Source organism: Mya arenaria, chromosome 2, assembly GCF_026914265.1.
Source record: "Mya arenaria isolate MELC-2E11 chromosome 2, ASM2691426v1".
Classification (NCBI taxonomy): Eukaryota; Metazoa; Mollusca; class Bivalvia; order Myida; family Myidae; genus Mya; species Mya arenaria.
Window position 1 is genome coordinate 37,412,150 of NC_069123.1, and position 24,528 is coordinate 37,436,677.

General features: G+C 36.2%; 1 protein-coding gene across 2 annotated transcripts in view; it reads right to left on the reverse strand.

Moving 5' to 3' along the window:
- LOC128203736 (annexin A4-like) overlaps positions 1 to 20,580 on the reverse strand; it is a 36,984-nt gene extending 16,404 nt beyond the window's left edge. For both annotated transcript variants that reach the window (XM_052905266.1, XM_052905274.1), the window contains exons 1-9: positions 20,499 to 20,580; positions 13,730 to 13,900; positions 10,456 to 10,569; positions 9,909 to 9,980; positions 9,593 to 9,728; positions 8,636 to 8,946; positions 7,014 to 7,095; positions 5,548 to 5,642; positions 134 to 247 (exon numbers count right to left, since the gene is read on the reverse strand). In XM_052905266.1, the coding sequence (XP_052761226.1) occupies positions 134 to 247; positions 5,548 to 5,642; positions 7,014 to 7,095; positions 8,636 to 8,946; positions 9,593 to 9,728; positions 9,909 to 9,980; positions 10,456 to 10,569; positions 13,730 to 13,867 (1,062 nt within the window). In that variant the 5' untranslated portion in view covers positions 13,868 to 13,900; positions 20,499 to 20,580. The remainder of the gene's footprint in view (positions 1 to 133; positions 248 to 5,547; positions 5,643 to 7,013; positions 7,096 to 8,635; positions 8,947 to 9,592; positions 9,729 to 9,908; positions 9,981 to 10,455; positions 10,570 to 13,729; positions 13,901 to 20,498) is intronic.
- Positions 20,581 to 24,528: the final 3,948 nt, after the last annotated feature.

A 24,528-nucleotide genomic window follows, 5' to 3' on the forward strand; every position in this document is an offset into this window, starting at 1 on the left:
TAGAGTCAGACATGAGACCCTTTGTAAACATGTGCCAAATAATCAACCGCAAAGCACTCTTCAGCTTGAAGGCATTGTACTCAGGAATTGTCATCATCTGGGCTACAATTATATCCCCCAAATTAATACTCACCCGCATGGCTCTCTTGAGCTCGTAGGCATCAAACTCGGTCTCTGTCATCATCAGGGCGATAATCACATCCTCAAAGTGCCCGCCAAGCTCACTCTTCAAGTCTTGAATCAGGTCCTAAAAACACACAACAGAGCTTACTGTTTAAGTACATAATGAAATACTAGATTACTTCTTTATTAAAATATATACAGTATGAGTTGCTGAATATGTTCTTGTTTAAAATAATGCCTGTCTGTGTGTTCGCCAGCCCGCCTTTGTGCCCATCTGAATTTCCCGCCTGCCCATCCTTGTGCCAATCTGATTTACCTGCCTGCCCACCCTTGTGCCCATCTGATTTTCACATTCCCCCGCCTTAGTGCCCATCTGATTTTTCCGCCTGCCCTTCTTCATGCCCCTCTGACTTTCCTGCCTGCCCACCTTTGTACCCATCTGAATTTCCCACCTACCTGCCCATGTGCCCATCTGAATTTCCTGCCTGCCTTTGTGCCAATCTGATTTTCCCGCCTGCCCACCTTCATGCCCATCTGATTTTCTTTTAGAAGAAAGGTTTCAGAAGAACTTTTTTTTTAAATCTTAAAATAAGAATGTCTTGTTCAACAAGTTATTAAGAGATTCTGGACCAATGGCAAGTCTATTTATAGAAAAGAAGTAACCAAAAACATATTCCTCACATTTGAGCATTGGGAATCGGGCTGAAATTCAACCCCAAGTTGGTCAGAAAAAAACACCTTCTGGTCTGACCTTAAAGAACCAAAATGTTGTCAGTTGTCATTCATTTTTATGTGAAAATAAGTAGATTTGTAATGATTAAATTCTCATGCCAGTTATAAATAGCCAATATTGGATGGGCTGTCATTTCTATAATCAGTTTACCTTATGGTAAATGAGGTTTTCTCTGATATAAAAAAGAGAAGTATTTTTGGATGGTGATCAAAAACCTCAGGGACAAAAGTGAGCATTTATGAAGTGCATTTCAGAACTTTCTCAAAATTTGAATAAGGTTTATGTACTTGTCAATCAGTTAAACAAAGCATGATGACAATGGCATATTGCACAGCCGCTCAGGGTTCCCCCTGGGTTCTAAAAAGTTGTCGCCACTTTTTCGCGGGGGGTTAAGGGGGCCGCGATAGGCCCCCTTACGGGTCCAGGGCAGCGCCCTTGTGGGGGCCAAGGGGGCGAAGCCCCCTGAAGCTCATGGGGTTTAAGCATTTTAAGAGCCTTAAATTGCATTTAATTAGCACATTGTCGTGCAAATCATAACATTTTGTTGTACATGAAGCACAAGATATTAATAGCAAATTGTTATTCTGTTGACAAAATTCATTGTATATGGACTAGTATATAAATAAAAAAATATTGCAAAAAATGTGACATAAACATCAATATGTTGATTTCAGTCTAATGCCTGCATACAATAAAAGAATACATTTGTGAAACTAGATCAAAGCATTCTCCTGATATTGCACGGAAATATTTTTTTACATTAGAGGTCACAGCGACGTTGACCTTTGACCTTGTGACCCCCCAAAATATAGGAGTTTTCTAAACTTCATGATCAACCTCCCTACCAAGTTTGGTGAACCTAGGTCAAACCATTCTCAAGATTTTGAGCAGAAATGTTTTTTATATTGGGGGTCGCCGCGACCTTGACCTTTGACCTAGTGACCCCAAAAACAATAGGGATCCTCTACACCTCACGACCAACCTCCCTACCAAGTTTGGTGAACCTAGGTCAAACCATTCTCAAGATATTGAGCGGAAATGTTTTTTACATTGGGGGTCGCCGCGACCTTGACCTTTGACCTAGTGACCCCAAAAACAATAGGGATCCTCTACACCTCACGACCAACCTCCCTACCAAGTTTGGTGAACCTAGGTCAAACCATTCTCAAGATATTGAGCGGAAATGTTTTTTACATTGGGGGTCGCCGCGACCTTGACCTTTGACCTAGTGACCCCAAAAACAATAGGGATCCTCTACACCTCACGACCAACCTCCCTACCAAGTTTGGTGAACCTAGGTCAAACCATTCTCAAGATATTGAGCGGAAATGTTTTTTACATTGGGGGTCGCCGCGACCTTGACCTTTGACCTAGTGACCCCAAAAACGTTAGGGATCTTCTACACCTCATGACCAACCTCCCTACCAAGTTTGGTGATCCTAGGTCATGCGGTTTTCCAGTTATCGATCGGAAACGAAGTGTGACGTACGGACGGACTGACGGACTGACGGACTACCGGACTACCGGACTGACGGACAGGGCAAAAACAATATGTCTCCCCCAGAGAGGGGGAGACATAATTATGAGCAAACTAGGGCCATAACTTTCCTAATAGAAATTTGTCTACCTACTCTTTACTCCAGCCAACATATTAGAAGCCTTATCAAATGGGGTTTAATCCTATTTATTTGATTTCTGTTAATCTTTTTGAACTCTTAGAATGCTGCATTTATAGCAATTACAAATTGCGACAAAACCGAAAGCAAGTCTATTTTTAGCGCGTAAACGTCATTACGAAATTTGCATATCACGTGACTTTCCGACAACATAAAATTCTATGATTTGCATATTTAAAACTAACACAATAATTACGCAACAACAAGGCTGTTGAGCTAAATATTAAAATTGTTTGTTAATATGAGACATAACAGTTAAAGGATGTCATTGTTTATCCGTGAAAGCAATAAAATTCTGCAATAATTAGCGAGGTGTTGACTGGGCCGTGACTGCTTGCCCTAATTATCGGATTAATTTTTGTTGTCGCACCAGCAGAAACGCTTGATTTATGACAGTGACAGAATCGATTATCATGCAGGCCGCATGGTCACCACTTACGTCATTTTAAGAAAATATTTTAGAAAAATATCGTTGTCGCCATAAATTCGCCAAATTTGAAAAGTTGTCGCCACTTTTGCGATTTTGTCGCAAATGGCGACAATGGCGATCGCCAGCGGGAACCCTGGCCGCTTCAGCGGTATGAGCCGCCTCTTAAGTGGTTAATTCCATGTGATACGGTTTCTTTGGAGTTTGAAGCAAATTAACAGGCTATAGATGTTGCCCTTCATATGAAAATCACTTGATGTAATGGATTAGAATTAAAGCCATGATTATCCAATGCTTAAAAGCCTTGAAATGCTAATGCTAATGCCCCTTTAATTTGACAACCAGTAGTACATGGATGTGATTAACCTGGCAGCTGAAGGGCTGAATCAATCTAGGTAAGCCATCTGATGGCTTTCATGGCTTCAAGTTTGGAGCAAACTGAAGTGTTAATTCTTATGCACCAGTCAATTGTTACCACGGACCCCAGGTCTGGGGGTATACCGGGGATTTTACTTGGCGTTGGCTGGACCGAAAGACAAAGTCTCTGTTATTCCCCGGACTTGGGGGGCTGTGGTTACAATTGACTGGTGCATTAGAGCATATAAATAACAACTTTATGATATGGGTTTTTCTGTTGTTTTTTGGTATTTTGTTTTATTTTGGTGGGGGGAGGGGTGAAGTGTTCCTCAGGAGCAATCAAATCTGCAGATATCTGTGAATAAGCAGATAAATCCCATCCCTTTGGTATAATTGTTTAAGCCTCTTTGGAAAGTCAATACCATACCATCAATATTTAATTTGAAATGCTACACAACAAATAGCTTTGTCCTATGCTGATACAGCTGATTACACTTAAATTCCACAAACACTTTGTGCTGATGCAATTAGCTAAAGAGAATCTCCTTCATTTTTGAAAATTTTCTATTTCTCTTAAGAAACCCTTAATAGAAGTAATGAAACGTAATTGTCTTTCACACCATTGGCAGGAGAAATCATTCAAACATTTAAAGGACATTGCAGAAATGAAAACAGTAAGCCATTAATACTAATTATGATTCATCTCAAGCGACATTTTAAAAGCGCCATAAAGCAATTGCCTAGAGGAGAATCCCTTCTATTTCATTACTGTCTTCATAATCTAATCAAGGTTCAAAGGTTTTACAGTGGAATGTTATGATGGTCTTGGGAATCAACTGAGTGTTTTAAGATTTTAACTGAATACATGAGATGGTTTGTTAATAATGTTTAGATGCCTTTCATTTGCAATAGTTAATGCTTAAAGTATTTTAAGAATGTTTAGAAGACTTTCTTCAACAATAGTAAATGCTTCAAGTATATTAGAAAATGTTAAGATGTGTGTAAACGATCATGTAAATACATTGTACTAGCACTGTGAATTCTCACTTGTGAAGAAACTGTGTAACAAAAGTGCTAAAGGGCCATAGATCACTCACCTGACAAAGGAAACTATCATAAAACTTGGCCAAGATCTTATGGTCATACAATGTATTTGAAATGTTTTGTAAGATTGGATAAAAAACAAAGGTAAAGAGTGTAAACAAGGAAAATTATGACATACTTATTAAAAAATCAAGAGCCCTTTTGATCCTCTAATAAGATTTATCCCATATTTGGAATTGGTCAAAGTGTTATGGTCATTCATTGTCATTTTAAATATTATAAGAATTGGTGAAGAAATGAAAATGCTGGAGTGGAAAGAATGTTAAATATGACATTTTTGATAAATCAAGGGCAATAACTCTTGACCTACTTGTCAAGTCTGGCCCATATTTAAACTAAGTTGAGATTCTGTTGCCACATACATCATGTCCAGGTTTGAATAAGAGTGGTTTTGAAATATGTTCACTAGAGAGATAAAGAAGGAATTGGTGACAGACAATGGACAAAAGGCAATCACAAAAGCTCACCTGAAGTGATCAACGATTTGCATTCATTTAAAAAAAAAAAAAATTCAGAGGGCAGATTTTATTTCTACAGAAGAGCATCACCTGACAAACGCCAATGTTTGAACACTGATGACAACGACACCAACACCATGACTACCTTAACATTTTTTCTTAAAAAAAAACAGTCAAACTGTGAAAAATCCATTAGGAACACTTGAGTCTCGGCACCATTTTCCAACTTTCAACAGTTTCTCGTCAAGGTTGATTGTTAACCAAATAAAGCACTCTTAAGCAGGGAATTTTGACAGTAATGGGGGAAATGATAACTGATATATTAACATATAATTTGGTCTTACTAAAATGAAGCAAGCACATGAGCTTGTGCAGTTCATTAAGTATTCTTGTGTTTTCTACCTTTCCAAAGCATGTCTTGTACATCTATTTAATCTGAAGTCTCCGAGAGTTGGGCCTGTTCGATAGAATGTCTATATTGTTTTTCCTACCATGCCGAAGCATGTCTTGAAAATCTGTTTAATAAGTTGTTGCTGAGACTTGGTCCTGTAAGCTAGGCCATCTATAATGTGTTTCCTACCTTGCCGAAGCATGTGTTGTACACCTGTTTAATATGTTGTTGCTGAGACTTGGTCCTGTAAGATAAGCCATCTATAATGTGTTTCCTACCTTGCCGAAGCATGTCTTGAACATCTGTTTAATCTGTTGTCTCTGAGAGTTGGTCCTGTACGCTAGAACATCTATAATCGCCTTCTCGTCTGTGCCTAAAAATCACAAGACAAGAAGATGTATACATTGTATTTAAAAGTGATACTCTTATCAATCATTACATACGCATGTATTACAAACATAAATTTTGAGTGATTAACCTTTAACAACTTACTTAATAATGCATTTATTGAAAATTCTAATTACTGATAAAAAGATTGTAACTGTGTATTTAATAGCTGAAAACGCACTCATATTAAATAACTGGTGGGTCCTAATTAAATAACTGGTGGGTCCTAAAAGATTTACAGTGATCAACTATTGTCTCCTAAAGTAGAAATACCATGTTTTCTGGACCAATCTTTCAAATAAAACATGGTATTCTCCATAAAAATCATTGTTTTCAATTTGTATTCAACCTTTTCTGTAAATTAAAACAATTGTGGTACATCATATTTCATAATTTGGGAGTAAGGGTGCATCTTTAACTTCAGCTTCTAGGAAGCATCGTGGCTGGTGTTCCATATTGGTTTTATATGAATCTAAAAATACTGTAATCAAAATAATCAGATTGAATAATATAAATATTGGACCTTTACCTTGAATGAAGTTAAGAATGTGCGAGTATTAAGTTGCAAATTGAATAAAGGGGATGATTACATACCAAAAATCCCCGTCCTAAAAATTCAGTAGAAGTATGAGGGTTTGAGGACTCAAGCAATGTTATGAAGGGCTGAGAACCCTTTTTAAAGTGTTTAAAACAAGACGGCCTTGGTGGTCCTTTATGCTCACTGGTGTAAATTGCTGGCCCAAACACATGTGGTTTTAAAAAAAGATTTTTATTTTTTTCTTATAAATACAAAACAATGCAAAACTAGCCCCTCCCCCTGACGGCCATGTTTTTTTTTAAATTGGATAAAGGGTCACCTTAGAAACAATTCTTTGAAATCATTCTGAAATTTTGACAGTGGTTTAAAGGAAGAGATTTTCAGTTTTCCATATAGTGATAACTAGCTATCCTTGCCCCGTTGGCCAATTTTTTACAAACCAACATCACTAGAAGGAATTTGATAAAGCCACCTTATGATAATGTCTGTGAAATTATTTTTGAATTCTGGCCTATTGATTCTTGTCAGAAGATTTTCAAACTTCCCCCATATAATCATAAGTGAAAACTCGCCCTTATGGGCAAATTTTTTAACATCCAAAATGGCTTGAAGGAATTTGATAAAGGATCACCTAAGGAACATTTTTGAGAAATTATTTGGAATCTGGCCATAATTTCTGAGAAGAAAATTTTCCGCATGAAACCATTTTATTTCAAGAAATCTGGAAGATTTTAGATTTTAACAAAGTTCAATATCAAACAGAATCACTTCTCAATTCTTGTCTTCTATGTTTTTCACAAATAAATAATGACATCGTACCGAATCCTTTCATTGCTTTTCTCAGGAGTTTTGCGTCATTTTCAGGGTTGAAGTTTGGTGCAGGCCGCAGAGTTGGATCCTCCTATAGAAATAATTGACAATTTTAAAGGCAGAAAGAGAAAGAGTTACAAATGATATCAACTTCAAGTACCGTAAATTGTTTCAAATTTGCGATTGTTTTTTTCCGTGAGATTTGTGTTGAATTGACTTATGCTAGATTTATGCTTTTGTAAGTATTTTAAGTATTTGTAAAACATGATTTATAAACTGTTTCCTTATACACAGTAGGCTTTCCAAGTTCTTCTTTTACAAAGTTTGACATTGGCGATACGATGGAATCGTGAATATTAGGCCCTAAATTTTTTTTGTGTAACTTAACTTCCAAATAGACACAAACTCTACCATTTTTAAAGTCCTTTGTTTAAAAATATAAAGATATAAATTTCTATTAAAAGTTTTTAAATTGTTCTTATATGTTGTTTAAAAAGCTTTATACTGAAGATTATTTTGAAGCCAATCTGAATTATAACAATAACATTCTTTATACTAAAGATAGAGTTTAAGCCATTCCCGAATAATAACAATAATGTTCTTTATACTGATAATTCTTAAGCAATTCCTGAATAGTAACAAAAACCTTCTTTAAATTGAGGATTACTTTTAAGCCATTAACGAATAATAACAATAACGTTCTTTAATCTTCAGATTACTTTTAAGTCATTCCTAATTAATAACAATACTGTTCTTTAAACTGAAGATTACTTTTAAGCCATTCCCGAATATTGACAATAACATTCTTTTTACTGAAGATTACTTTTTAAGCCATTCCTGAATAATGACAATGATGCTCTTATTATAACACTGAAGATTGCTTTCAAGCCATTACCGAATAGTAAGAAAAACGTTCTTTGTACTGAAGATTATATCTAAGCCATTCCCGAAATCCCGAAATAATCAAATTAAAAACATCCTACCTACTCGACCTGTTTTTGGAAAAAATACATTCCTAAGCACACAATCAAATTTTTTTTAGCCTAAGTATAAATGAAAATAAAACCACTTCCGAAATCCAGCAATATACAGTATGCCTAAAAATTGTTTCAATATTATTAGAATTTGCACGCAGAAAACATCTTAAATGTTTAAGATTTGTGTAAAGTTAATCAATTAATCAATGATATATAGAAGAAAAGGTGCAAATTAATTCTCATTCTAAGACATTATGACAGAGACATATTCTAAATTCTTGATGCTGGATGGAAATTAAATGAGAAATATTACCCAAGGAAATCTTACATTGTGTAGGTTGAAGATAGTGTCTTGAATTTATTTCAACTTCAATGCATTTACCAGCAAATGCAATATCTAAGAAATATTTGTTGAACACATTTAGTTTTGAAAACTGTATTACACAGTCAACATCATCAGTTTCATCATTGTTATTGTCTTTGTCATTGTTGACATCACTACCCTCACCATCATCAAGATCATCATCATCATCATCATCATCATTGATTCATCATCAAGTATGATACCATTTTAAGGTATTTTTCTTCTTCTTTTTCTATTAAAGCCTTAACTATGTATTTTTCTATAATTAGAAGGCATCTGATATCACTTACCCTAACTTTATACCCCATATTGGCACCACCAGACCCTAGGGCGGTCACATTGTGTCCTTGAGCCACATTACCCGCATAGGCCATACCCCCTGGGGCAGAGGGAGGGGCACCCGGTTGTCCGTACCCTCCCTGGGCAGGAGCGCCCGGCTGGCCATACCCACCCTGAGCCGGAGCACTAGGCTGCCCGTATCCGCCTTGCGAGGGTGGGACTTGCCCCGGTGCTCCGTATCCACCCTGTGCAGGTGGAGCCCCATATCCACCTTGACTAGGAGCTCCTGGGTAACCACCTCCTGGCTGAGGGTAACTTCCTCCTGGAAAAAATGGTAGTATTTAATATATATTTTCAAAAAGGAGAAAATGAAGTCTTAACAAAAAGTCTTAAGCATTATTTGATATTAAAACCAGAGCACTGCAATTGGGTCCTTAAGGTAATCTTTGTATTCTAAGTTAACTGAAGTGATTACAAATATGGTTAAAACCAATTGTATTATCAATGATGTTACTAGCCAGAGTTAAGTAATTGCTACATATACAAGGGTCATTCAAAAATATGAAGTGACTGTACATAAAGCATAAGTAGGTGGTACCACTGCACCTATATATGTAATTAAAGAGCAATTAAACAAAATATTTTATGGAAATGAGAAGTTTACAGATAAAAAAACATTTTTTAACTCTGGAATTTGTGGCCACGTTATTACGACTGCATCGATTAGCTATAAAAAACATATATCAATTCATTTTTATTTTTCTCTTTCAGCCCATGTACTATGCCTACTGTCATTGGTAGCAAGTTTCTGAACAGATAAAATTGACTGAACTGCCATATTAAACCATATTGCAAACCTGCAGAAACAATCTCTATCAGTGATTTAAATGTAGCACTTCTGACTTAGTGGGGGGCTAGGTGCCAGAGTTTGCACTACAATATGATATGCTCTGGTACTAGGTACTTACCAGCAGGAGGGGCCCCTGGCTGGGGGTAGCCAGCCCCTCCAGCTTGGGAGGCAGGGGGTGCTCCATAGCCTGGGTTGTAGCCGGATGTGGGTGGGGCATAACCACCTGGTTGTGGTGCACCATAGCCTCCACTCTGCTACAAAGTAATAACACATGATATGAATGAAGATTCTGAAATAATGTTTAAATAAATTTTAAACTCATTTTAATGAATTTATTTAACAAATCATATACAATATTTTCTTAATAAAGGATTGGGTAGGAGTAAGGAGGTTAAAATGAAATAGGAAATATCCATGTCTATATCAATACTTACCGGGTATCCTGGTTGTCCTCCCGGCATAGCCACACTTGGTGGAGCTCCATAGCCACCTGGGGCGGGAGAAGACTGCAATGAAAATGATGTGCATTGAGCAATATCAATTTTAAAAGGTGCATACTTTATTTTGATATCTTTCAAAGGTGCATACTTTATTTTGATATCTTTCAAAGATGCATACTTTATTTTGATATCTGTCAAAGGTGAATACTTTATTTTGATATCTTCCAAATGCGAATACTTTATTTCCAAATCTTTCAAAGGTGCATATTTTATTTTATTTTTTTAAAGGTGCATACTTTATTTTGATATTTTTCAACAATGCATACTTTATATTGATGTAAATTGTAATGGACATGTCTTTGACAACCATATTGTTCATTTTTCAATTCAAATTTGCAAGTATATTTAGTAAAGACTTAAAAATGAAAGGAACAGAAATACATGAAAACATCATTACATGCCACATTTACCAAATAATTGTAAATGTAAGACAAATACTATATTACATAATTTTTATATACATGAATACACTCACGCTTACCCCAAACCCTACAGATCCTGGCATACCTCCTGGAGGGGCTGAGCCGTAGGGCATGCCCCCACCTGGCTGCCCGTACGCTGCTGCTGACGCAGACTCAGGGGTGGGCATACCAACCTGCAAACAAGTAGCAATGTGATCATGGATTTTCATAAAATCGTGGGAAAAATTTGTGTTATCGATTTATAGGAATGAGTTTGATAATACATGTATGATTGAGATAATTTGCACCGCACCAGGCAGAAACTGGTCTTGTTGTAAATAATGAAATGATCAGTTTTTGGCAAAACTTCAAATACGCCAATCATAAAAAAGTGTAATTTACATTAAATCTACCATGGATGTTAAAAATGTGCCACACCGTGGACGCCGCCTTTCTATTTTCAGTCACAGGAAACTATGATGTCATCATTTCCAAATGATGTCATATTTACTCAAGGCCTATTTCTGCTTGTTGCCTTTCAAAACTTTATCACAGAATGAACATTCCAAATAACAACAAACTACAATTATTACAGTTGAATTAGTGTGGTAAACCTTTGCCAAAGGGTCAACAACTCATCAAGAAAATAACCACTTTTCAACTTGTTTTATAGAGTCATAAAAATTTGACTTTGGGTAAACAAGCCCTAATTCCCACACCAGTGCTTGGCATAAACATTCTTAACAAAACCTGCTATATAAAATCCAGAAATTCAGCAAGCCCGGAAAGCATTTTATGAAGGCAGAGCTTGTGGGCTTTTGCTATTTTCGACCACTGATATAGCACATGCAGGACAAATCAGTCTTTCAGCCACTATTTTGGGAATGGGGTTGGAGCCTCTACCATTGGGAAGAATGCGTTTTCTGGACTGAAACTGGGATTTTCACTTTTGCCCAGAAATGAACATAAAATGTACAGTGCTCCAGCTAGGCTTTAATAGCAGAGTGGGGCACCCTTACGCCCATTTCTGGCAACCTACTGCCTTTTTACTTCACCCCGCTGTGCCCCTTTGTTTGATAAGAGTCAATTTTCAGAAATAAGTACAATAATTGTAGTTATACACAAATGTAACTTAAGTATATATATAAATTATATATAAAAGCGTAGGCCAAGACCCTTTTTGAATTAAACTATTAGTAAGTACGCAGTTACAACACAAGCATATCATACACAATACGAATGGACTATTGGCCCTTCCAAGTCCCCCATTACAGCTCATTCAAAAGTGCCCTTTCTGACCTAGCACCCTGCCCTTTTCAAATCCTGGACAAACCACTGAATAGAGACATAAAATATAAAAGACTGTAATAAAGTTTATTTATTTTTTAAAATGGTTTTGGGGTCCAATTCTTTTAAGGAAATAATATTGTTTATTTATAAAATATGAAAATTCTCTACAGAAATTGGAAATTTTATTTACATAAATCGGGGGAAAAAAGTACATGTTCTAGCACTGGGAATCTGAATGCACCAGAACTTTGCCCCAGGTTGGTCAGAAATAAATACACTGCATAAATAATCACATTCAGTACCCAATACATAACAAGCTAAATTATACTATCTTCTCATCACTGACTTCTCTGTACTCCGCTAATAAGCAGGCTTGAAAAATGCTTGATTACTCATGATAACACCAATGATTTCATAAACTTTGAAAGCATTGTCAATTTCAATGATTGCGATAAGGGATCTGGCTGCTTCTGTCAATACTCGATATGCCAGGGTTCTGCGATTCTGCAGAAACCACAACATCAGATCATCATTTATCACGTTCTAAATATATCTAATTGTAATAAATATTTAAACAGTTTGATTAATTGAAATTCAACAATGATCATGTGGCTGCCTCCCTCTGCCCAATGTAACATAGCAAAGTAAATAAAAACATACATGTAACATGCAATTTAAGAATTGCTATTAAAATTTAATGTAAGCTCAGGACAAGCTATACAGTCATGTTCAGACCCATGGCTCCAAAACGGGATTGCCATACGGATTCACATATGAATTTAAACATTTAGAAGAGCCTTCAACACAACCAAGATTTCATTAAGCAAACTATAACTGCTAAATTTCTATTTAGTCATTAATTGGTTTTATTTATTGAGATATTTAGAAGCTTGTTAATGTGCATTGGCTAATAAAAATCCATTTGCAAGGCTCTTTCTGCTGAACATTAAGTCAGCATTTATTAAAAGTCTACTTACCAATTAGTCGGCGCTGGGCTGTTGATGGCCCGCTGACTGAATTGCTTAGAAGACCAAAAATAAACACTAACTACATGTATTACTAATTAGTTCTTAACAAATATGTTCTATAATCAAATTTGTGAGTTTTTTCTTAATATGAAAAGATGCCAAATTACAAAGTTGCAGTAATTTAAAATTTTGTTATGGAGCGTTCAATATGGCATAAAAATGGAACAGTCACATGATAGGAATCAGTATTTTTTCCTCATGCCTTACTGGGAAAACTAATTTACTGGCCAAAAAAATGAGAGAGTATACCTTGAACCAAAGCATGCATTATGTATATATCTATTAATATATTATTCAAACTAATGCAGGATTTCAGTGTAAAGATTGATAATGCAAAATTAAAAAATATTAAAAATTGCATAATTATGTATAGGTCTGACAATATGTGTACCATTATAATTTCATTTGAATATCTAAAAATATTTTTTTTTGTTATGACCAAGCTTGAAGGTTTTCCACTACGACCCCGCCACCGCCAACCATTAACACAGACTTCCCAAACATACAAACAAAAAAGGTTATGAATATTAAAAGGATATATATGTGTCATGAAAAGAACTGTGTAGGCTTGTTTCACTGAAGGCATGAAATGTAAAAGTTTTGAAGTGAAGATATTGAGGTCAGTAAAACCATACATTTGACATGACCAGGCAAAATATATAAAAGCATTTATAAATGATACAGAACCTCTTGTACAAAAGCTAGAATATGAAGTTTACATGGTATGGACTTAACCATACTCTTCTTTTGTACTCACTGACTGATTCTGTAGAAAAAATATTGAATTCATTTACAAAATATTGAATTCAAATCACAACATCATTATGCATGCATGTCCTAAATATTACTGAGCAATCAGCCAATTTATAGCATATCATTCAAAATATTCAAACAGCTTCATCATCAATATAGTTATCTGAGATTCTCCGAATGAAATATTATAATTATAAACACAAAATGGAAACATAATACTGACACTACAGTATATACACTTATAATGTTTATATGTTGTAGTGTCTAACATCCCTATACTTACTGTTGGTTGTCCATATGGTGATCCCCCAGGTTGTGGGTAACCTGGTTGTTGTGGGTAGCCAGGTGCGCCTCCAGGCTGGGGATAACCGGGAGCCTGGCCAGGGTAACCTCCAGGGGGACCTTGACCGTAGTAACTCATATTGGTCTGTTTGGGTGTCTGTGCCTAGTTGAACTATAGAAAGCATAATATCTTTAATTATAAAGTTCAGTTCAGGGTTCCACATTATATAAGGCCGCACCAAACAACATTCATTAGTTGATAGAACGTCCTGTCTAGCTATGTCTCAGGCTAGCTTGACAAATTGGTCTTGTTCCGAATTGGTCAAAGTTTGCCGAAATCAGTGTTCTGCCAAGGACGGGCCCTTGCGCCATTGGCGCAGGAAAAATCGGGATGGCGCAACGAAATACCTGTAGAGGGGCCGATCGACGCGCCCATTTTTCGAAAAGCCGTTTTGACTTAATCAAATTTTCGAAGAGCCATTTTGACTTAATCGCTTTCTTTTTCAGAAGTTTTACAGCAAAGTGTTCATTCGATAAAACAACGATTTTCATTGGTCTTTATACATGTAACTATCCAATCGCGAGGGGTAGTATATTTTTTTTTACTAAATTCAATGTCATCATCATGGCTGAGAAAAAGATACAACTCGAACTATGTTTGATTTCTTCACGGTTCCTGAAGCGAAGAAACACAAAGCAAATATATTGGACGGTATTAATAATACCGCGAAAGACTCAAACGGTTCATGAACATAAGCGAAAGTGACTGCATATTAGCAGAAAATTCTAATACATTGCCGGTAGATAACTGCGATGCTAAAACGTCTGCAAATCCATCTGACATTGGAGGAATGCAAAACAGAGGAAAATGTTCCTGGGTGGGGAGGGTTATAAAGCATAACAACACATTATATTAACATGTGAAACTGTTTATTAACATATAACATTGTGTCTCATTTGTGCCATGTTTATAGTTTTGTTCTAAATGTTAAATGGTTCTGTCCAATATTTGAGAATACTGATGTCATGTGGATGTTACACCATGTACATGTATATAATGTGTAAATAAAACACTTTCATTTACAAGTTTTCATTTTTCCCCTGGCAAAGGTCATGGCCCTTCACTTTTGAAAATGGCCCCTAATGTTCATGACTGCTGGGCCATTCGGCCCCATCTTTTTCAATCCTTGGCAGAACACTGCCGAAATAATGTCTCAATGACTCAAAATATCTGTGAAAATATTACACTTTTTCAAACAGTTTGTGTGAAATATGTACATGTTCTATTTTAGTAAGAACCTGGACATGAGTTCACTTACTGATTTGTGTATTCAGATTAAGGCAGTTGGTCACATATTTGCCAAATAAACAATGTTGTTATAATCAATTTGTTAAAGCATGATGAGCATCTGACATTATACAATTGTTGCATGGGCATTTGTAAAAGTCAAAACTGTTGTCCTGAGGTGGAGGGGGTGACTTATGAACTATGAACCCGAGGCCTACAGACTGTTTTGACTGTTACATGCAACAACTGTTTTATTACTAGATTATATATTTTTGTTCAAACGCGAAAAAAGATAAATACTTTTGTCAAGCGAATATATTGAAGTTTCACAACAAACTATTTTCCAGCAATTTTTTTAGATTTACCGGTATCTCAGAAACAACTTCAAATCGGGACATTGTTTGTTTACATCTGATATTGATTTATTTACGTCTGGTGATCAATCATCATATAGATGATTGAGCACTTGAAATTTCTTCGGTATTCTCTGTGAACCAATTAAAATTACAAAACCAAAACCGGAAATTCACGAGTTTAACGATATGCAGTTTATTTTTAGAATATCGGTAAAACCTATGATGTACCCCTATGACATAGCCTCAGGGGCTGGTAACAGTTCATTCTGTTTACCAGTCAACAGTTCAAAACATTGTAATGTTAATTACTATTTGTGAACCAGTAGAAAATAGTGAATTACATTTATATAGTACAGTGCTCCAGCCAGGATTTGAAAAGGGCAGGGTGCTTGGTCCAAAAAGGCACTTTTAATGCGCTTTTAATGAGCCTAAATGGGGCACTTGCAAAGTTCAATATTTTGATATTTTGGTACTAGAGCTCTACTTTCAATACTAATTGTTATGATATCCAAAGATGTAGTTATTAAGTCATACTTCTGTATATTTATTATTTTCATACTAATTTCTGAAACATAACCTGACTATATGTGCAGTAATATCAAAATTGGTAACAAACTGTGATTTAAATAGAAGTAACAAATCATGCTTTATTCGCAGTTTAATCTATGGCATATCAATGCGGAACTCTTTCAACAACAGTGTTATGAATGGGAGAAGTCACTTCTCCCAGTTTTCAGCCTACTATCACTTGATAACACACACCTCAGTTTATATAGTTTATATTCACATTCAAACTGATTGCTATAACTATATAAAATGTTCATAAAAAATGTATCATTTTTGGCTCAGCAAAAGTGTATTTGTCAATGTCACATAGTTTATCTCCAAATAGTATCTAAAAATGAAACAAAAACCAAGACAGCTAAGGATTTGAAACAATCAAAATGACTAATAAATGACCTGTCAATATAGTAGGGGGACGAATCTTATTTTGGTACGTTCGGGATAGGGTACGAATGTCACATTCAGCTATGCTGTTATTTACTTGTCTCTGGCTAAATAATTTTAAATATGCTGACATTTAAGAACCAAATGACATTTAAATCACTGTCCTTGATGAAAACTTTACCAATACATAATGGGAGGTTGAGAAATTAACTCGGAAAATTGTTCTGACAAAATGGCGATCTCGCCGATATTTTTGACATCGTAAACAGGAGAAAAATACTGGAAAAAAAAACATAAAGGAAAAAAAAATAATATGTTTTTGTGTTTACAAATCAATTTTTTATCATGAACATTTCACGAAAACCAATTAAATATTTGGTGATACGTCATGTTATTGATTTTCTTAGCGCCACCTTGCCGATGGCCCGAGATGGCTATGACCGTCTGCTTCAAAAACATCAATGTTTAAAATGTCTGGCATTGTTTGTTCAATACATATAACAATTACTTTTTAACTTCATCAATGCTTGACACGATTTTTCATAATTATGTCGCCTTTTCTATCTCATTTTAATGAACGTATATCATATTATCAGGTTCTTCTCAATGTACATTCTGATTGGTTAACTTTCAATAGCTCCGCCTACCGGCGATGTTTTGGTAATTGGATGACACGGCCCAATTATCGGATTAGGGGATTACCCTATGGCTAATTGCGATGTTTTGACTAATGGGACAGTGGCCAAATACTCGCTGATTGACAGATTTACAATGTGTTAAAATTTCGGCGAGGTCAATGTCGCTTTGATGACACGAATGGGCGATTTATTTGTTTTATTTATCATCAAAGGCGGCTCTGTCAATGAAAAGGGCACAGCGGGGCGTTTGAAAAGGCAGCAGGGCGCCATAAAAGGGCAGCGGGGCGCCCCGCCACGCTAATTATGCTTAGCTGGAGCACTGTAATATAGGGCATTGGGTAATAAATGAACTTATTGTATTGTATATATTCTAGTAAAACAATGCGAGAAAAGAAAGTTTGCACTGGAACACTACCTTTACAAAGCCAAAATGTTGGGATCCCTTGGGTCTAACAACAAAAGACTATTTTTCTGGTGTGTTTACCCTGCGCTTAGCAGATGACAGCAAAATGTCAAACAATCAATAAAATTAGCAATTTGTTTAGATAGTTTTATTCTTAACTCAACGTTAAGCTCGTAGGTTTTCAAATTTTCTGGACGACTGATCCAGCTCTCATAACCCTGCAGTTATTTTTCTCTCTTAATGATAGTTTTGTCTCTCTCTGACGAGCGTCTTTGTTCACAAATCATCTTGATCATAATTTAAATTGGGGACCTGCAACCATCAATCTAAAAAAATGCTGGGTTATTTCCAAGAACATTGCAGGGATGGTTTAAACAAAATGCTAAACAATAACCCAAGACAGCATCTTGGCTGTTGTTTTAAAAAGTATTCCATGAATATTCATTAGTTCCATTGCAAGATTTTCCCTAGGAATACTAACACGGCCACTAATCAACAGCTCCACAACTTATCTGTGGTGCAAAGAAAGTGAGCTCTCGACACTTCCATGGTGCAGCTGTGCCTTGTTTTTACTTCTACACAGTGACACATGAGAATGATTTATAATTTATTTGTTAATTTCATTTAACAGACAGGTACTCCAAAAATCAAAGAATGTGGTACCTTGTAAATCCACTTTTAAATTGCTTAAGTCTGGCTACGATTTCTTTTCAATATTGTGTAGACTGTGGTGCCATGAGCTTTTCTCACGAATCAGACTTGTGCTCATTTTGAGATCTGCTAGTATTTCAAGTACACTTTGTTGCTTACATACACTGTAAGATCATTCTTGCACATGCAAATGATACTTTTCTGTAAAGTACTCACGCCTGAACACAACAAAATTAATAAGCACTTCTTAAAAAGGAGATATGCACAAACTTATAAATTTTAAGGCGCTGTAGTGATGGCGCTGTCGAGTAGAGATGGCTCTGGCAAGTATTATTTGTGCCCGAAATAACATAAAGATTTAACACTTTTGGAATGAATACAAAAAAGGTGGCTATGTTGCAGAAACAATACTCTATGCGAACTACCAGATCCAAAGTGAAAACTCTTGAAAACAGTAGGCTTGATGCCTTAATTATTACCCTAAAACTAGGTCATTCAGTATAACATTAGTCATCGAAGCAAAATCCGATGTTATTTACACTTTGAGCAGAAAAACAACTTGGAATAACGCAAGGAGATTTCAGCAAGGGAAACAATTTTACCCTCAGAGGAAACCCATGATAATCAGGTTTATACTTCAGAGTGAGCCAGGACAGTGGATCTTATTTGTTTTAAGTGTACTGTATTTGGGCGTGTTCAAGAAATATAAATATATCAAGAAAAAGATGACCGTAAAGTCAGTAGCGGATTGAGAATTTTGAAATGAAAATTTGTATTAATAACAGGGTTTCCGCCAGGAATTTCATAAGGCATGTCGGAAGGGGAGGGTTTCGGAGGGGTGTCCCCTCCGGATGTCGATTTTTTTTTTAATTTTCGTATCCAAAATGGTGCAATTTCCTGCATTTTAAACAAGTTTACAGTTATGTTCCTATGATTTAGAATTACCAACTAAAGTCTGATTAACATAAAAATTATTTGTGAAAAGGTTTAATGGTTTCTCTTCCTTAATTATTGGTATTTCTCAAGTTTTCCGACAATACAATATCGACGATATTGATCGACTCATGTTTCGTTTAGTGCGGGTATTATTTATATTGACACCGTTGACGTCACAGCAAAACGTGTAAAGCACGCTGCATGCTGGAACACAAAAGAGCCCGGAGCAAAGCGACTGCTCGTGTATTCGTATTTAAAGCTGCAACAGCTAATATTTTAAAAGCCGGGTTGGCTAAATAATAACTTAAAGGGAATGTAATGTGTATTTTCAGATTTATTTATCTTTTTTCTAAATAAATTAAAAGAACGATAAAATAATCAAAGTTTAATGATAAGCAACACAAAATATAACTTTAAACTTTTAAACTAAAGACGGGAACGCGACTCAATTAATTTCGACATCATAGCATAACCCTTGTTTATAATAACACAGATGTCTTAACACGGTTCTCAATTATAATTTAATAATTGGTTAACAAACGGACTCGGGATTAAGAAACAAAATAAAACGACACATGATTTATGTTACCGAAATCAATTAACACTTACTGTTTACTTTGCGTTCATAGATGATTATAGGGATGAAGGTCGCAATTATGACAGTGGTGTTTTTCACACATTCCCATTCTGATAAAGAATAGGAGGAGTTTGGTTAATTGGCACTGTTGAACCTCACTGTCACGCCTTCATGCTGTAGTCGATCCTGAATGGCTGATACAAATGTTGTAATAGTCCCGACAAGCCTTCTGGCTGTCAGTCAACCGTTACAATCGCAACAAAATCGTGTATTGTCAAAACTGATGATTGTTTTGATAAGGATTGTCGCTACGCGGATTAAAGCATGTCGGCATAATTAACGCGTGTCGGTAATTGGCCTTGCCAGCGGAATGCACGTCGGGCCCGACAAGCCATAAAGGGCTGGTGGAAACCCTGAATAAGTTGTTAAAAGAAATTTTCATAGACATGTGTTCCTTTTTTATTAGTGGTTAAAATTAGCAATTTTAATGAGCTCATTGAACAGTTGGATACTAACTGCATTATGATAATGCACAACATGAAGTTGCTGACTGTTCATTCACTGGAGTCATTTCTGACCCCAGTATATATTAGTCTCAGGTTTTAGACAAAGATTTTCTAATCATCGCTTACAATGTTGCACGAGTTTCCGTAAACAGAATTGCTCCTTCCTTGGGGCCACAGAACAAAATAACATTGAATAAGAGTTTACGGCGGAGCAATTTAGAATAAAGTGATATTGTCGTTTATGCATGAATTTCATTTCTGCATGTGTGATGGAAGTTGTCTGGTTCTAGAATCAATTTTGCTCGGTCGTTTTCTCCTCACCAAAAATAACCAAAATCGACACCCGACAATACTGGCGGAATACTGGACATCCGAACTGAAATTCGATGAGGAACACAATACTCATGAATTAAAATGAACTTAATAACAGCCTGGCATAAACTACGTTGGTTAAATCGAGAGCTTACCTGCAAAATATTGATTTTGAAATGACAGGACTTGTTTCGAAAGATTTCCAGGAAGTGAAATAAATAATCTTCCTTGACGAACTAATCTATCGTTATCAAACAATCAAACACGCATATTATTATCGGTATGATCAAGATTTGGACATTTCCTATTTTTATTGTCACGTAAACAAGTGATTATTCAATGATGATGAGGATAATGATGGTGGTGATGATGATGATGATGATGATGATGATGATGATGATGATGATGATGATGATGATGATGATGATGTTGATGACGATGATGATGATTATGGTGATGATGATGATGATGATGATGATGATGATGATGATGATGATGATGATGATGATGATGATGATGATCAGCATATAGGAGAACTACTTTTATTTGTTTAATGTTGCACTGTATGTATGCATTCCGTATAATACCGTTTGCTCTCCTATATAAAGATATAGCAAAGAAGAACCTTTTAATGTCCCGTGTGTGTTCATCGCATTGCAATTAAGATATCATTGATATACTCTGTTCCTGGATATATTTGCGTGTGATGTATGACTTTAAGCCTGTATATTCTGTACCAATGTTTTAGCATAACTAATCGTCCATTACAGACACTGAGAAGTCGGTCAAGGTTGCACTACGACGTACAGTGATGCCTCTCCAGGACCTAGTCTAGCTATATGCAATGCAATTTACGGAATACTATACTACTCATTATACATTTGTATTGTCCAAAAATAGCATCAACCCCGTCTTCCAGAGCTTGAGTTGTAGTCAGCCTTTGACCCTCTTGTTGCCCGAATTTCAGAACAATGAACGCCTACATATATAGTATGTGTGTTTTGTGAAAGCCAGGCGGGCATGACTTGAACAGCTCCTTTTCAGATTCATCCACTTTACTCTGAGATCTAGCTTCTCTCGCGCACTTCACTGGGGCACGAGAATTGCGGCCAGTGCGAACAGCTGCTTAGCCTTTATTGGGCACATTTTTCGAGGTAAAGAAATCTGTGAATAACCCCATGGGAAATAAAAGGTTTGCTTGGATGCGCTGGTTTTAGTTGATGTTTTTCTTCTGTGCCATCTTGTCCTTCCACTTCCGCCGGATGCTTGGTGGTAACACACCCGGAAACTCTGCAATAACACACAGTTTTTAAGCGTATTGTAGTTGTTCTTTTATTTAATTGTTTAGGTTACAATGTTATTATTTCATTCTTCTCGATCGAGAATAAGCTGTTAACTGAGTCACGCTCGGGTTCCAGTTTCCTGGTGTTTCATGAGAGCCCACAAGAAAGTGCCCATAATAAAATGGGGACTTGAACCAGCGACGTCTTCGATGAGGGGCGGATATGTTTACCAATAGACAACCTAACCTTATTGTTCAAATGGATACCAGTTCATAACTTTAAATTCGAACATCTGAATGATACCAATTTAAGAATGTAGAGAACAACAATGTTTATTTTAAACATTTTTTCTTCAAAATTTGAACTGGGTCATAAAATAAAAAAAACTATAGGCACCAAATTTAGATCCTTGCATGTGCAATAATTCTTAGCCAGCATAATAATACGCCTACTCTTCATTTTTCTCTCTAGTTAATTATCACTTACTTTTTGCGGTTATCGTTTATGCAGAATAAATTCTCGTTATGTCTGAACAACTTAGAGAGCAATCAATAAGTTACACAATTTAACAAATTACCTTCTTCCGAAATTTTTATCCTCTCAATCTCACTGCACTGAACTGTAATTCCTAGTTTCTGTAGTTTTTCCAGACCAAGCTTTTCCCGCGCATTTTTGGACTTGGGCTGAGGCTCGAGAAAGTAAGGGATCTTCGAGAGACGTGTCTGGCCAGGACCTACACACATGTATATTCATTTATTTTTAAGAAAAGTTTAATTATGCACCAGTCAATTGTAACCACGCCCCCCCCCCCCAGGTCCGGGGGTATACCGGGGATAGCCGGGGAAATGGGCCGTGTTTTTACCTTCAAGGTGGCCCCGCAGTGCCGGGTGAATGCGGTGGTTTTGTCTTCGCGCCAAATATAGCAGGGAATGGGCCTTACCTAGAGTCCCTGGGGTGCGGGGGCATTTGGCAGAGGTTACACCAGCAGTTCGTCCCCAATATTTAGACATTTAATCTAACAGTTTTCGCCCATTTTCAACGCGGCTTTCATCTGGTTAAATTCATTACAGAAAATGACGTCATGACTCATGAACATGAAACGATATCAATAGTACATGACGTCGACGGCGATGACGTCAAAGTATAGCATACATGTTAGTTTCTGTAAAATATATGTCATACGTATATACATATTGAAAGTTATGTAATGTTACCATAAAATGATAAATAATTATTATAATATTTAATTAATTTATTATGTAATTTAACGGGACGAATTTACTTTTCACGAATCTACATTTAAGTTTGTGACTGACTATGAGACAGTGATCACGCATCAATTACTCATTGCTTGAAAATCAGTAGAATAAAAAAAACCTAGTTCTTTCAATTGTCGAACCTTATGCTTAATATTTACAATCAAATCAATATAACCTTAGACCGAGTGTTAAGAACTTTGACAAAGTTAACAACGTGATCAACGACATCGTTGTTAGTTTTTAACTTTGAGTGAACTATTTGAAGTTGTTCTTGATGAATACTACTTGAATGGTATTCACTATAGCCCTATATTACCAATACCCAGTTTAACATGTACTTAGAAGAAATCTAATGAATTCCACCACTTGACCATTTTCAAACCTAATTAGCACAAACTCAGTGATGAGACCACCCAGCTATTAAGACCATTTTCCCGTTTGTGGTCTGAATATAGGGTTTTTACTATAGCTCTGAAGCAGCTGACTACAATCTTTTAGAAATTCTGCAGATCACAAGAGTTTCCATTAATCTTCCAGAGCAATAAAGACTTTAAAGTTAACAACCATGAAATTAACCACATAGCTAACTTAAAAAACTCCTAAACAATCGCCTCACTGTGTAGTGAAAGTACATTCTATAAAACAAATAATAATAAAAGTATTGGTGCAAAGTTAATTTGAGTCGACAAGTAGGTAAGCTTTTTAAATTATGAATTCGTTTCATCAACCTTTTCCTTCAACTGTATATATGTTTCGATTTAGTGCCGTATAATGCTTGGTTAAAGGATCACAATCGTTAAAATCAAATTATCTTGTCCGTTACCTGGTCTCTGTGTAAATGAATGCGAGACCTCCTCCCCCTTGGCTATACCCGGTACTGCGTGAATATGTTTTCGTGGGTGTTTCTGTTCAAAGTTTAGTGACGCAAAGCTAGTGCTCTCGTCCATCACGCCTTTCAGTGCTTTGATTGCAGACGGTCCTTGACCTTCTTGTATCTGTTTCTTCGTCACACGAACCGTGACCTTCTTAGGCTCTCCATTTCTGTCTGGTGATCTTACATAAACGTCTACAAAACAGTCTGATCGGCCACTGTGTTTGTTCATCTTGTCCAGTGACTCGGTAATTGTAAGTGAGACTGTGCTTTTAATTTCAGCAATACTCTTTGATCTTTTGATTATATTTGTAATAAGTTCTTTCAATTTTTCCTTTTCCTGTTTTTCCTGTAAAACTTTATAGTCATTTTGGACGTGTTGGTCATGTTCATCATTGCTAATTGGTTCTGGAGCTTTCTTTAAACTATTTACACCACCATATATTTGTTTCTCTGATGTTTTTGGATGTTCATATTTATCTTCTATTTCCGTGTGTGATTCATCTGGCGATGAAGCCTTCACCATTTGCTTGAGTGTGCCATTTGTTAATATACGTCTTGGCCCTTTGACAGTTTTCCCCAGAATAAGACATTGCATATTGATCTTTGCTTGTTCAACATCCACATATCCGTGGTAGTCTCCATCACTTCCCGTAATGTTTTGCTCAACTTTAATTACCTCGCTTTCCGTATCAGCAATTGCAGTCATAGCCGCTTGATTATTTTCTTTATAGTCTGTATTGTTTAGACTTCCAGCATTTGACTGGGTCTG